Below are 14,044 nucleotides of genomic sequence, written 5' to 3'. Positions count from 1 at the left end.
TAGATTACGAGAAAAACACGAATAATGAATGACGAATGAATTTGTTCACTTACTATATTGTAAAATTTATTAAAGAGACATTGAAAGGCCTACCTTTTGGAACAATTTATGCTTAAATGTATCAGCAGTTGTAAATTTTAATAGCAGTTTTGTAGATCCACCGAAGTATTTCATCTTTTTTCAGTAGAAAAACTTCAATAATTTGCTGTTTTTATATCACTTTATAATCACGAAAAACTGCACACAGAATTGATAAATAAATGAGGAATTACGAAAATTCTGTTACTGTTTTCGGCAAGTACGATATGTCATCACCAGGGGGCGACTAGATAATTTTATTCTCGAATTCAAAATGAATTTGAAGGTTGTACATACAGAATGTTCCGTCTTTAATTGTTACTAAATTAAAGAGGTGATAGAACATTTAATTTTAAGACAAAAGTTATCTTTAAACAAGTGTCGAAAAAGACTTGGTAAGGGAGCTACACTCTTTAAAAAGGGTGCTTTTTTATGGGTTTTCCTAAATATTGCTGAAACCATTACTGATAAAATTACGAAATTTGGTACAATTATTAATCTTTATATACCTAATTGAATTCAAGGTTCAAATGCAGCAATTTTTAGTCAGGGGCGTTCCAAGCTAGAAGGGTGTAGGTCACACATTTTTTTTTCACAAAAATTTTTAAGGAAAAATCGTATCGAAACAACACAAATAATTACTTTTATGTAAAAACTATGGATTTCAAGATGCGGTTGCTGAAAGTGTCAAAAAACTAAAGCTAGGGTATTTTTTATCCTACTGCCCCTCTTCGTTCGAGACGCTCTTGATTTTAAATTTTCTACATTTGATCCTCGAATTCGATTAGGCGTATAAAGATTATATATCTACTGTACCTAATTTTGTAATTTTATGTGTAATGGTTTCTGAACTTTTGAGAAAAATTCGCTAAATGACACAAAGGATGAACAGTAAATAAACTGATTCAAAAAAGTTATAGAATGAATTGTAAAGATTATTCAAATAATAATAAAAAATATAATAATAATAAAAATAATGCATATTTTTTTCTATGAACTTTTTTTTTATCATTTAGAGTTATACTGGTTTTATCCTCCAGTAAAAATTATCACCTTTAGAAACGTATAATCTATATAATGTAAAATGTAGATGAATGTATCAAAATTCTAGATCTCAATGTTTTTCGACTAATTTACATTTAGGGCTTTTATTTCAAAACTGGATAATCTAATATAAATTTTTATTTTAAGTAAATAATGTATTTTCAAGTAAACACAGGTCGATTTTTTGAAGTGTTTTTTGAAAAATTTTGAAAATTTTTGTCTAACTTCATAATTATAAATAACAGTGTCTACTATTTGTTTTTGAACGGTTATTATTTTTACTATACAAGTTGAAATTATATACTGTATTGGTGTACGAATTTTTTACTGGGCACTTTAAACTGAACAAATTTTAATAAAATATTGTGCGTGCTTTACTATCATTTAAATTTTTTACTGTGCGGTCACTTTTAGTTTTTTATTGTGCAAAAATTTATTAAAACTGATAGGTGATCACTAATCAGTAATCAGTAATAATCATTCATTATTTTATACAGATCAAAAGCGAATTGATAACTGATCGCTTTATTGCTACCTTTTTTTCCAAATGACTTACAGAGGTTCTCAAAGAAAAAATAATCAAAAAATCCAAATTTGAAATAATAATGATCCGTAGACAGATATGTTCGGATATGTTTAATATTTCCTTGTTATTTTGTGAGCATGATCGGGATTTCTCCTGGCAGCCATTTCATTTCGTTCTTCTTTTGTTTCCCGTTCTTATTAGCGACACACTTAAATATCCGTGAGGTATATGTCTGTTCGGGATCCGCTACATCTCTCGTTGACTAATTAGGCAATCTTTTTCGACTTTGAAGTGAGTCAATTCCAGCGACGTCGTCTTCGTCTTGCGGTCCACGACAAAAAGACGCTTCGTTACCGACCGCATCGTTAACGCGTCCCGTGTGTCTGAACGCAACCGCAAGGGTTTAACCGCGTCGAAGACGGTTGGTTCGGTTCGCGATATCAAAAGGTAAGAGTCGGTGGGTCTGAACCGTTCTTTCTTGCAGCGTATCAATTAAACCGTAATTGGGTGCGTGTGTTCGAGAGCTCGATTCTTGGCCGTCTCTCGTCTCCGCCACCCTGCATGCGGTCGGTACGCTCTGCAGGAAACGGTAATTGGGTAGCAGTGTATTTGTAATTTAATTGTTCATTATGCCGTATGCGACCGAACATATATTTCTGAAACGGGCTGCTCGACGACCAATTGATTTGTTTTTATGGCGCGTTCTCCATAAAGAACGGAATGGTTTTTCGTCGGACGACTTGCACTGCTCCGCAGGATGACCGCCGGCCTACTCAACAGGGCCCGGAACGACACAGCAAAATCTAATTTTTTTACACCATCAAAAAAGCGAAAGGGAAATTGATTCGAATGATTAAAGGCAACAGGAGGCACTGTGTTACATTAACTCTTTAAGTTTGAAAATGAAACAAAGCTGAATTTTTTGTCAACTAATATCGATTGTAGTGAAATCTGTCTTAAAGGACATCTTCTTTAAGCGGACTCTTCTAACAAAAGGACATTTTTGTTGGTTTCGTTTTGAGCTAATTTTAAATGGTATTGTTTCTCTTTTAACCGGACTCGCCAATAAGCGGACGCGGACGTAAGAAAGATGTTTCCTTTAAGCGGTCATCATGTCATAGACGCGCGTGTTATTAAATAGTTTTTATTATTATTATGACATTCTATCAGTAAATTCGGGGAATCATAGGCGGGTACATGTTTTATTTCAGTGTTAAACCATTGATTAAACTAGTTCAAACCATTGATTAAACTAGTTCTTATACAATGCAATCAGAAAGTCCTTCTATCAAGTAGGCGTATTAGGTACTTGAGAACGAGTGTCGTGTTATTAGTTCAGTTGTCAAAATTTAAACTGAAATTTCACGTAATGATAAATCCGCAGACATACATACGTCTTTGAATTTCTGTGCTTACTAGATAGGACTTTTTGATCGCTTTGTATTTGCACTAAGTCTTGCGGTCTATACAGTAAGGAATTTTTAACTGAAATAAAATTCATAACTTGGATATAGGCAATTTTTGTAAAAATTCTATAAACAGATCGCTTTTTGTTTTTTTGCCTATCATTTGGTGGACATGGTTTTTGTTTATCTGCTGTCAAAACTGCACAGCCACCTCCAATTTTTTTTTTTCAAATGTAACGGTATGTCGTATGACACTTTCAGAAGAGGAACGGTGCCCATTTTGAACAATTGTTGCATTATAAATAATGTTCAACTTTAGTTTTTATTTTTTATCACGTAGGCTTTGAAAAAATTAAAAAAACAAATAGTGCGTTGGAATGCTTGCGAAAAGGTCTTTCTTACGAGTTGTCACTTGAAGCACCATCACATTTAAAAAAAAAAGTTAGAGGTGGCTGTGCATTTCCGACAACAGATAAACAAAAACCATATGCACCAAATAGTAGGCAAGGAAAAATAAAAAACGACTTGTTTCAGGAATTTTACCAAAATCACTTAAATTAAAGTTGTGAATTTTATTTCAGTTAAAAATTCGACACTGTATGAATTCGTTAGTACCTCATTTCATTCTTTTTGATATGGTAAATAAAACTAAAAAAGCATAGCTTATGTTAACATTAAAAAAGTACATACATTCTGGGTTGGTTTACCGAAAACAAACCGACTACAAAATTTCAGCAAAGAAATTTCAAATAAGAAAATTCAAACATAAAAACGTAAAAACCGTAAAAAATGAAGATGAATTGGCATGGAAGTGGAAACGTGAAAGGCAGTTTTTTTGAAAATTAAAAAATTGAAAAAATATTGATCAATTAACTTGTAGTTGGTTTATAAAAGCGTTTAATAAAAATATTCTGCTTTCTGAATCAAGTATTGGGGATAAAAACTGTCAAGTTGGCGGGGACATTTGAAAATCAAGTTTTTAAGGTATCTGAAGGGTGGCTAGAAAAGTTTTCAATATAGGTTTTACGTACATTTCTGGCAAATCTGCCTGTATTGATGAACAAGATGTAGTAAATTTTGAAAAAAAAATTTTTTCAAGAAATAGTTTATAAGTATTGTTGTACCCATAACTAATTATCATGATGCTACCTCCGTAATAAATTATTTTGTAGTTTGTTTTTATGTACCAGTTATTATGTCTCTCAAGAGGACATCTCCATTAACTGGACAAAACTTATTTCATTGTCGGTGTCCGCTTATAGGAGATTTTACTGTATTAACAATACGAATAAAAAACAAAATTTTAATGTCAATTACTATTAAAACAAAACCAAGTTATTTTAGTAGATTTTTCTACAATTTTTGCACATTGAACATAAGCGTGACATGGAAGAAGTATCAAAAAATACGAGATTCTGAATACAGGTCAAAATGGATAAAATTTTAAGAAAATAATCGTTTACAGAAACTGTTTCTTTTTATTGTTGTTCAAACTAATAATAATTAGGCTGTTCTCAATTGTAAGAGTTTTTCTAATTTGAATTGGATTTCACTTTAAAAAAGCCTGCCTCTGAAAAATATTTTCGGAGTGATTTCATCGTTTCGGTGTGCTCGTCTGAAAAGTCAATACTAATAAAAATTTCAGATTTTCGTTTTTTTGTAATGAAAGCTCGTTTTTGTGCCGTTGTCCGGCATGCTGGTCCGACCCTCCCAAAGGGCGAATATCTCGAAAGATCTCAATCAGTTTTGCGGGGTTGTATACAAATTCGTCGAGTAGGGGTTGTCGCACAATAGGAATGCACGGTGCGTTGCTTTTCATTGGAACTTGTTGATCTGAACAACGGATATTGATATACGCACAATCACAACCTCGGGGACCGGCAATATTTAATATATCAATTTGTTAATGGAGCCAGCAGCGCTCGGCCCTTTAATCAGTTTCGGATTAGACGATTATTAACTGAGCGCTGTTCACTTTAATCTCCATTTTCTAGTTTTTATTCGGTTGGAGATTAATTCTTTCATGTAAGCGCACGTTTTCCGTCAAACGGAGTTTAATATCGAGACGCTTTTTCAAGAAACGTTTGCGGGTCCGAGTCAACAAGTGTCGCATTTGATACAAAAACACAAGTAGATAAATTAGGGCACCAAAGGCAAGTGAAACCTCGTAGAGAGGGCAGGTATTGAAGTGGTTGCCATTATCCTAATTATCTTGGTCGTTTGCATATCGCGCGCCTCCTCAAAGGACTCGAGGTGTTTTCATAATTCGCGAGAGGAGAGTCTCCTTTGAACTGGAATCTAATTTTCTCTCATCGCTGCTGTTCTGTAATGTTTAACGTGTTGTTGATTTTTCTTTATCTTCGCTAGGCCGTTTTAATTGTCCTCTTCCGATCGAATCTGCTTTTTTCAATGCCTACATATCACGCCAAATGCGGTTTCATTAGCCCGATAATTGACGAACAAGTGTAGCATCCCTTTACGAGCTCGATGCGCAATGTGCCCTTGGGGATAGGGGATCCTATCATTATTCGCAGCACGTGGCCTCTTGGTCTTTACGCGGTTTTAATGACTAACCAAATATTGCACTTGACGAACTAGCCGACCAAAATAAGTCCAAATTGCAAGCCCTCGTACAGACAACCCAAACAAAATGCACCGTTTAATAATAAATTGAACAGTATTACACTCAATGTCATAATTTTTTCAAATTTTTTGACGGAAATGATCTACTATTAACGAGTGATCGATTTTAATCAAGTGGTAAGGGAGTTTTTATCATTTTAGTTCTTTTAACAACAAGCGTTTTTTTTAGAGTTTTTTTGCTTTTCTGACTACCTTTTTATGTGTTTTTTTGTTGGTAACATTTTAAGCTTTTTTTTAATATCTGAATCCTAGATTATAAACACTATTTTAGAAACAACGTGTTTTTGCTATTATAAAAACACGCTTCCCATAGCAACGTGTTTTAAATATAATTTAAAGCACATTAACTTTAAAATTCAAAATAAATTAAAAAAACATAAAAAAAATAATTTAATTGAATACACGTTTCGTTCCAACAAAAAAAAATTGAATAACACTTATGTGAAAACGCTTAAAGTTCTCGAGTGACCTGACCTGACCTGACCTGACCTGACCTGACTTTAACCTTGTGGTTTCGCACTTGTATTATTAGTAACTATTTTTTTAATTTGTCTAAGTTTAAGTGTTTTAAAAGCGTAGTTAGGCTTGGAGACGACAAAACCAAAATTACTAACAGTTTTTTGAAAACGGCATGACTACGAATAGAGATTTTTTATTTAGAGAAATTATTAGTTGTTTAAATAGAAATTAAAGTACCATTAAGGGCAAGAATTCCTCTGTTTTGCATCTAAACGGCAACTGGCAGGAGAGGGTCCGTCCAATCAGTGGCGCGCAATATAATTAATAATTTATTTGTTATTCCGGTTTGGAGAACACACATTTTTTTTAAACTGATGCTTATGCGAAATTTTCTGCTGACTGCGAATTCAAACTTAGTTTTTTTGATTTGGAAATGCTTTTATCAATTTTATTGTATTTTTCAAAAGTTTACTTGATTAAATATGAAAATAATGAGCTAAAATTCAGTTTCTTGAGATTATTTTAAAAACTGTAAGAGATAGATAGGTATAGAAGTTGTCTGCATAAAAATTGATGTTCTCTTGATTTCCATTGAAAAAACAGGGTCATTCCATTTGAAAAAACTGTTTTATAATAATTTTTAATCATCATTTTCAAAAAATCGTACTAGCCATGAATTTTGACAGTTGACAATCCTGAAGATTTGAGAAGACTCTTCGAACCTTTGGATATCGAATTCGAAAAAAATTATTCACTTATTGTAAAGGGTTCACCAGCCGTAATATTTTACATAAACCCCTGCAAATGAAAATTTCTATAAATATATTGACATACGTGAAAAATTATAACAGATAAGTACTAACAACTAGAGTTTTCAAGTGGCAAATTCAAAAATGCAATATTACATAGGTGGTTACTATTTAAAATTTCAAAGTTGGCGCCAATTTCTCGTAGTTCCGGAAGTTCAGGCATTTTGAAAATAATTTAGTTGAAATCAGAATGGTCGATTTGGATTGTATACAAAATTTTAAAGCTCTAGCTGTATTAGGAGTTAAAAAGTTTCTAATGTAAGCCCTAAAGGAATCAGCCTGTATAGTGTATATTTTCATCTAAGGATGACCACTTTGTGGTTGAAACACCTAGGGAATACCTAGGAAATCCAACAAGGAGCAGTCTAAATAATTAACTAATTCTATGGCAAACAGTCAGAAGTGAAGTACCAGACTTTCGAACTCAACCATTGCTCAGATTTTTTTTTGTACTTGAATTATTGCCATAATCCGAGTTCATTTGTTTTTTTTAAACTTCCTCTTCCTCTTCTGCGTTGTCCTGAGCCTTTCCTAATCAATGACTAATAAAATAACATCGCATAATGGTACTTGGATTTCTATTCAACAAATAGAAATTTCTCTAAATAAAAAAACCGTATTTGTAGCCCAAAAAATTGTACTTTTTTTAAATTTGCTTGATTGTTGGTAATTTCTTTTTTATGCATATCACTTGTAACTAAACGAATAAAAATCGTCAGAAAAGCAAAAAATTGGAAGAACAACACTTGTTGGTAAAAGAACTTAAGTGTTAAAAACTCCCTATCACTTGATTAAAATCGTTCAAATTTTAATCATTTATTACCTGTTAATAGTCAACATTTGTGCCAAGTTTCGTCAAAAAATTGATATTCCTTCTTGCTGTTGCAATTTTTATGACACTTGGTATATTTAGTCGTAAAAATCAAGCCTGCATAAAGTGAGTAATAGAGGAAGAACCTTTAATTAATGGATTCTCACGGAATAATTTTCTGATAAATGCACAATTAGCGATATGTGTGGTAATTAAGCCCGCCTTTTTGCTCTTGACAGTAATAGGGGCTTTATAATGATCTCTTTTGCGCATAGGTTTGACAGGAAAGCGTCTCAGTCCTGGGCGTCAATTGGATAGTTTTTTTTCCCTTGGTCAGTTAATAGCGTCTTGAAGCCCTGGTTTGGGCCGCCACGTGTCTGGCTCTTGGTGGTTGCGGGTTGATAATTAGTGTAGTTTTTGTCATTGTAACCACGGTGGTACCGCACGTGGCATTTTCGGCAATTAGAAACGCGCCCGGTGACAAACAATGGAGCTGCGGTCTCTAATTGGAACAGTGACAAGTGTCGGTTTTTTGATGCAAAACAGAGATGGACTCGTGTTTGCTTAGGTGGACGGTTTGCGAGGGAGAGGAAACAATCAATTCTCTACGATTGAATCCGGGAAGACTATCAAATGACAAATGTAATAAAAGTCCGAGTTCCCCGCTGTCATTACAATAAAACGGCGGGTTTAAGCCGCGTGTAATTGTCAGCGAGAGGGTTAGGCTGGCAGGCAACCAGACTCCTTTGTGAGCGATAATCGATACGGAGGGACTTCCACGTATGTGAATATCTACACTGAGTCTATATGACATTCTCGTCATTTTCATATGGAAGTGATGGGGCGGGTTTTTGCAGGGGCGGACTTGCGTTTTTGCAACTGAAATACAGAGGAGGCAAAGAAAGAAAACGAGCGGCTTTTTATATAAAGCGATAGCGAAAGAGCCATTGTTTGTATTTAGGTCATTATTTTATTTTTTGTAGTACGTAATGCTGATCTGTTTTTAAATTCATTTAGTTATCGGCTGTGGCCCTCAGCAGTCGTCATTATGATTATTGTTTAAAAAATGAAACAAAGAAAGTTGATACATTTATTTTTTTTTACTTTTTAAGTATTTTAATTTTGGAGGCTGTAATTCAGCAATTGTACCTTTTGATCTTTAGAAAGCTACACATGTTTCGTTCAATAATATTTGGTCATCTTCAGGTCAATTCGTTAATATTTGTAAAAATAAATAATTTATTTTTTTAAGTTACAAGTACGGATATCTAAAGGTTAGGATATGAAACGACGTACAAATAAAACGTTCCCGTTCTCGATAGTTCCATTAATGTCGTCAGAGAGCGCAGTGGTTCTATTACAGTCTAAGTTTTCAGAGCAATGAATTTGGAAAAATGGTTGTATTTGTATAACGGTTAACACATAGCAAACGCAAAAAGTACGGACAGATAGAACTTAAAATTCTCAGTAGTAAGATATAAAACATAATGCAAAAATTTTATCGTAAACGACATTAAATTTTTTTTTAAACACTTATCAATTTGCACTCTGCCCCATATTTCTCAAAACGCTGTGAATACTGTTACAGATGCAAGAAAAATGTTAGGAAAAAGTTGTAAAGAATTAAATTTTCTACAAATAAGTCCGCGAGACTAATATCCCTCTAAAGTCTCTAGACTCTAAAGTCGTTCAAAGATTCAAACGACGGATTTATTCTTAATTTTGCCGGTGGTCAAGAAATAAAGATTTAATTTTTACCTAAAACTTTTTTGTAGAAAATTTAATTCTCTACAACCTCGTTTCTTACACTTTTTTATATCTTCAACCATTTTCGTAGCGTTCGCAAAAATATGAGGAACGCAAATTTATAATTTTAAGCGAAAATTTTATGTGCACCATCGCATATTTATCAAAACGCTGGGATTACGGTTGAAGATACAAAAAAAGTGTAGGGAACAAAGTTGTAGAGAATTAAATTTCCCATAAAAAAGTCAGCGACATCATAATTCTATCTTCTATACTTAAGGTATAAATTAACTTTCTGACCACCGGTAAAATGAAACAAATCCATCGATTCAGCGTTTTTGAACGTCTTTAGGGCCTAAACCCTTAACGATAGAGATGTGGTCACGTGAACTTTTTTAAAGGAAATTTAATTTTTGACAAATTTCTTCCAAACATTTTTCTTGTATCTTTAACCGTATTTGCAGCGTTTTGAAAAATACGAAACAAAACGCAAATTTTTAATTTTTGTCTCATGTTTTTTATAAAGTTTAGTCGTCAGTTTGTCTCAGAGTCTGTTAGGAGTATAAAGCTCAACATTTCTGCATTTTTTTGTAAATAATTAGTTAATTGGTTGAATTAAATAAATCTAAAACAATTAGGCGTCGAGACGGTGTAACGCTCATTTTTTACTGTGCCAAAGGTACTATTTTTGGGTTCAGAAAATGTAGCTTATTTCGTCTCCTAACTTATAATCCTCCGTAGTTACAAGCAACAATTCTTTTTTTTATTCACCACTATTTTAGTTTGGTTTGGTTTGGTTTAATTTATTTTTACAAACAAGAAAGAATTTTCTTGTAGATCTAAAAATAATTGAGATAATTATTGGCCTAAAACTTGGTAGCTTTTTAATAAAATCTGAGAGAAAATGACCAATTTATTTTTCCATTGTGTAACTGCAAAGATCTCTCACAAAAATAGGTCACCACACAACAACTAAAAATGTTTGTTCCACGTCTTCAATTAAGATTAAATATCATATAAGTGTTACTTTAAGGTCGCTATTTTGCTTTCCTTTGTCTCGAAATCTCCGAGTCCGCCTCTGCGTCGTCTCTATAGCACCCCTTTCCATTAATTGTCTCGGCTTTTTCCTCATTGAAAAAATAGATTCGAATCTCTTCGTTGACGTGTGCGATCAATTTTTTATAGAACCCTCCCCTCGTAAGTATCACTTTACGCCATGTCCTTATGCAGTATCAACCGCCTCCTCGTTTCCAAATGCCATAATTTCTCCGTTATACCTGCGTTTATGTCATAACGTTCTGTTATTTTCCCGTTAATGTTTGATGTCGTTAAAAAATTATCGCTGGATGGTTATCTCTCCGTCTTTTTGTTTCAAGCCATCGTTTGTTGGAATCAGTGCGGCCATTACTAGTTTTAGGTGCTGTTTATTGCGGTTCCAGAGGGAAGATACATCCGTTCCGATACAAAGCTCTCGCCTTACATTGGACAATAAATAGAGTTTATTTCATTGTTCCAATGTAAACGATGAGTGAATTGAAGTTTTTTTCTTGGATCATGTTCGGTTTCAATTTGTTTACTCGCGACGAGGCCGCAAGAGAACTCCTCCTCCGTAAGTCTCATTTTTGCATCATTACAACGGCTCTTCGTGCAAAATGATACGCTTGACTTTGCACCCCTTACATGTCTAACTTGGCGAAATTTAAATTTTAAAATACAGGTCGACGCCGAGTAATTGCCAATTAGACTATTTTTATCGTTTCAGAGGTGAGGTCAATATTTCAGACGGAATTGTAGACACTTTGCAAAATCTGTGCCATGATTCACAAAGACCGGCGTCGTTATTACAGTCTTGGCTTTTATCGTCCGACTTCCGTTTGCAGTTGCTTTTGGCACACAACCAAAATTACCGATTTTACAAATATTATACAATTTTTCAACCGGAAATTTTCATTTTGCTAATTTATTGGGCTGCCTCGAAGTAAAGCAACCACAACTGGCGCCAAAAAATCACATTTATCTAAGTGATGTACGTAAGACATTCTAATTCGGTTATTTTTCTTGAATAAACCCAAATTCTTCAAACGGCTGGTAAAATTAGGTAATCAGTTAATGCTTGAGCGAAAAAGAGCGAAATAAGAGCTATTACTTTTATGTATTTGAATTAAACTAATTTGCGTTGATTAGCATCAACTCCAGCAAACGAAGAGAAATTGTTAAATAGTTAATGCAAAGCACTAGCACTTATTCATCTCTTATAAAATCTAGTATTACTGTATGTCATGTCTTAAAGGTGCAAATTTATTACTCTTAATGTTACTAGAAGTAGCATTTGAAAAACTAGAACTACATATAATATTGAGTTCCACCATTAGTTTAACAAATAAGCTTGCTACATTTTTATCTAACAATTTGTAGAGCTTTGAGTACAGTTTATTAACTTGGGTTTGGTAAACTCTTTTTTTTATTGAAATGGTTATAATGCGTTTTTATTTATTATGTTTCAGGACTCACGAGACCACCGATGTACCCTTTTCCTGCTGGCCAGTACCCTTACCCCATTCTCAGTCCTGAAATGTCACAGGTGGCGGCTTCATGGTAAGTTGCTTCGTCTAATTAGGTCCCTGTTTTCTATTATGTCGACTAATGTAATAATATGCCTATTAAATCCCATTCGAACATAATTTGCTTGAATAAAAGGCCCGATCGATCGATAGTGGGCAGAAATTGTGGAGCAATTAATATTTTTCTATAAATGGTGATACAAGATATGACATCGTGTTCTTATTGTTTTATTATACATCGCTCTTTGGACTTGTAATTGTAGGAATGTATATGTGTCTATTCACCATGCTCTATCGACGCACAGTGGGACGAACTTGTTGCAGCAGCAGATGTGCAGAAATCTATCATTTTTGTTATTTTTTTAATCTACTTTTTTGATATTTTGAAATGTTTAGTTCCGGCTTTTTGTGCTTTCGCTGAAAGCTGTCTGGTAGGTACAGTCACGATCAAAAAGAATGACACCCCTGTCGATCGTGCCCGATAGTAAAAGTCCAACTAAAATCTTGTAGGTCAGCTAATTTACACAATATCCAGCTAATTTTTAAACTAGACAAACGTACACATTTACCGTATCATACCGAAAAGATTTATGGTTGCGGTTCTAGTGGTGTCATTCTTTTTAATCGTAACTGTGCTAATGCATTTTGAAGAATTTTCTTCATACCAAGGGCTTACAAACAGTGCAGCAATTTCTCTGAAGTATCCACCAAATTTAATTATAGATTTTTTTGGTTTGAAGAGTAGTTATCAAGTCAGGTTATTTCAACAGTAACTTCTAGGTCTTGAAAGAACATTTGCCCATAATGTTACAATAATTGAATTTTCTCTCACTCATTGTTTTATTCTATCCACATGACTTAAGGAATTTATTCTGTATTTCTTGTTTTCTTGTGTTGCAGTTTACAAACTGAGTGGATGATGATTGCGAATTTTTCCAAATAACCTTTGAATCCTTAGAGACATAAAGCTTCATTGGTTCAAATATTCTTAAAAATGTGAAAGAATTTTCAGTTTCTTTAACACCAGCATATTTTTGCTTGTAAATGTTTTGACCTGATGATCCATCACAATTGCACTTAAAAGCCACGGTACTTAAGGTACTTAGGAAATACTGTCATCAATATTCGATTGACTATATGTTCAGAAGAGATTGGAGTTTCATCTCTTTTTTTGTTTTTGTAGGCTTAGAGTAGAATAGTTATTTATTATACAAGAGGATAAAAGGATTGAAAAGGTTAAGTTTATGAGTGACGATGTTACGAGTTGACTTATTTCAAGAGTGGATGAGCAGTCTTTATCGTCGTGTATAATAATAATAAATTAAGAGAAAAGAATTAACCCTTTAAATTAATAAATTATTATGTTGAAATTTGTAAATTTATTAAAATAAAATAAACATTTTTACCTTCCTTTACTTTTAAAGTGCTATTTTATTTAATCTAAAGAGTTTTGCGATTGCAAAAAGAAATTTTATTTAATTCTATATTTTGGCTCTCTTTTATTAAATGTATTGTTGTAATATTTAGTTTGTTCACCATAAAATTTTATTGTGATTACCTATCAATTATTTTTATCGCGAATACTAAAAGACTTTTATTTTATTAAAAAAATTTTGTGTATGAGTTCCACTTATAGTCACCGCTTACTAGATTTTAATTGACGGGTTTTATCGGAACCAACTGTATATTTGTTAAACAAGAAAATAGCCAGTTAGTTAGAATAAAGTTAAGTTTGTAAGTCACTCTTTTAACCATAAATTTTGAACATGATCCTTTTTGAAATAGAAAAAACATATACAAAAGGCTAATTTATTTTTATACTACTGAATAGTACTTTCAAATAAGTTTTTATTATCATGCAATACCAAATTAATTCGATACATCACAGGATACACACATACTCCCTTCAACCACAACAAAATTTATTAATACCTTATACATTTTTAGCACAACTTGAAGTT

At 33.2% G+C, this 14,044-nt stretch overlaps 1 protein-coding gene across 5 annotated transcripts in view; it reads left to right on the top strand.

Annotated features, from left to right (window-relative positions):
• The window catches only part of pan (pangolin), a 165,986-nt gene that overhangs the window by 127,641 nt on the left and 24,301 nt on the right, over nucleotides 1-14,044 (top strand). For all 5 annotated transcript variants that reach the window (NM_001039401.1, XM_008192930.3, XM_008192929.3 and 2 more), the window contains 1 exon segment: nucleotides 12,027-12,117. In NM_001039401.1, coding sequence (NP_001034490.1) covers nucleotides 12,027-12,117 — 91 coding nt within the window.

This window comes from Tribolium castaneum, chromosome 1 (assembly GCF_031307605.1).
Source record: "Tribolium castaneum strain GA2 chromosome 1, icTriCast1.1, whole genome shotgun sequence".
In the NCBI taxonomy this organism is placed as follows: Eukaryota; Metazoa; Arthropoda; class Insecta; order Coleoptera; family Tenebrionidae; genus Tribolium; species Tribolium castaneum.
Note: the sequence above shows the minus strand (reverse complement) of the source record. Positions and strands in the feature narration are given on the sequence as shown.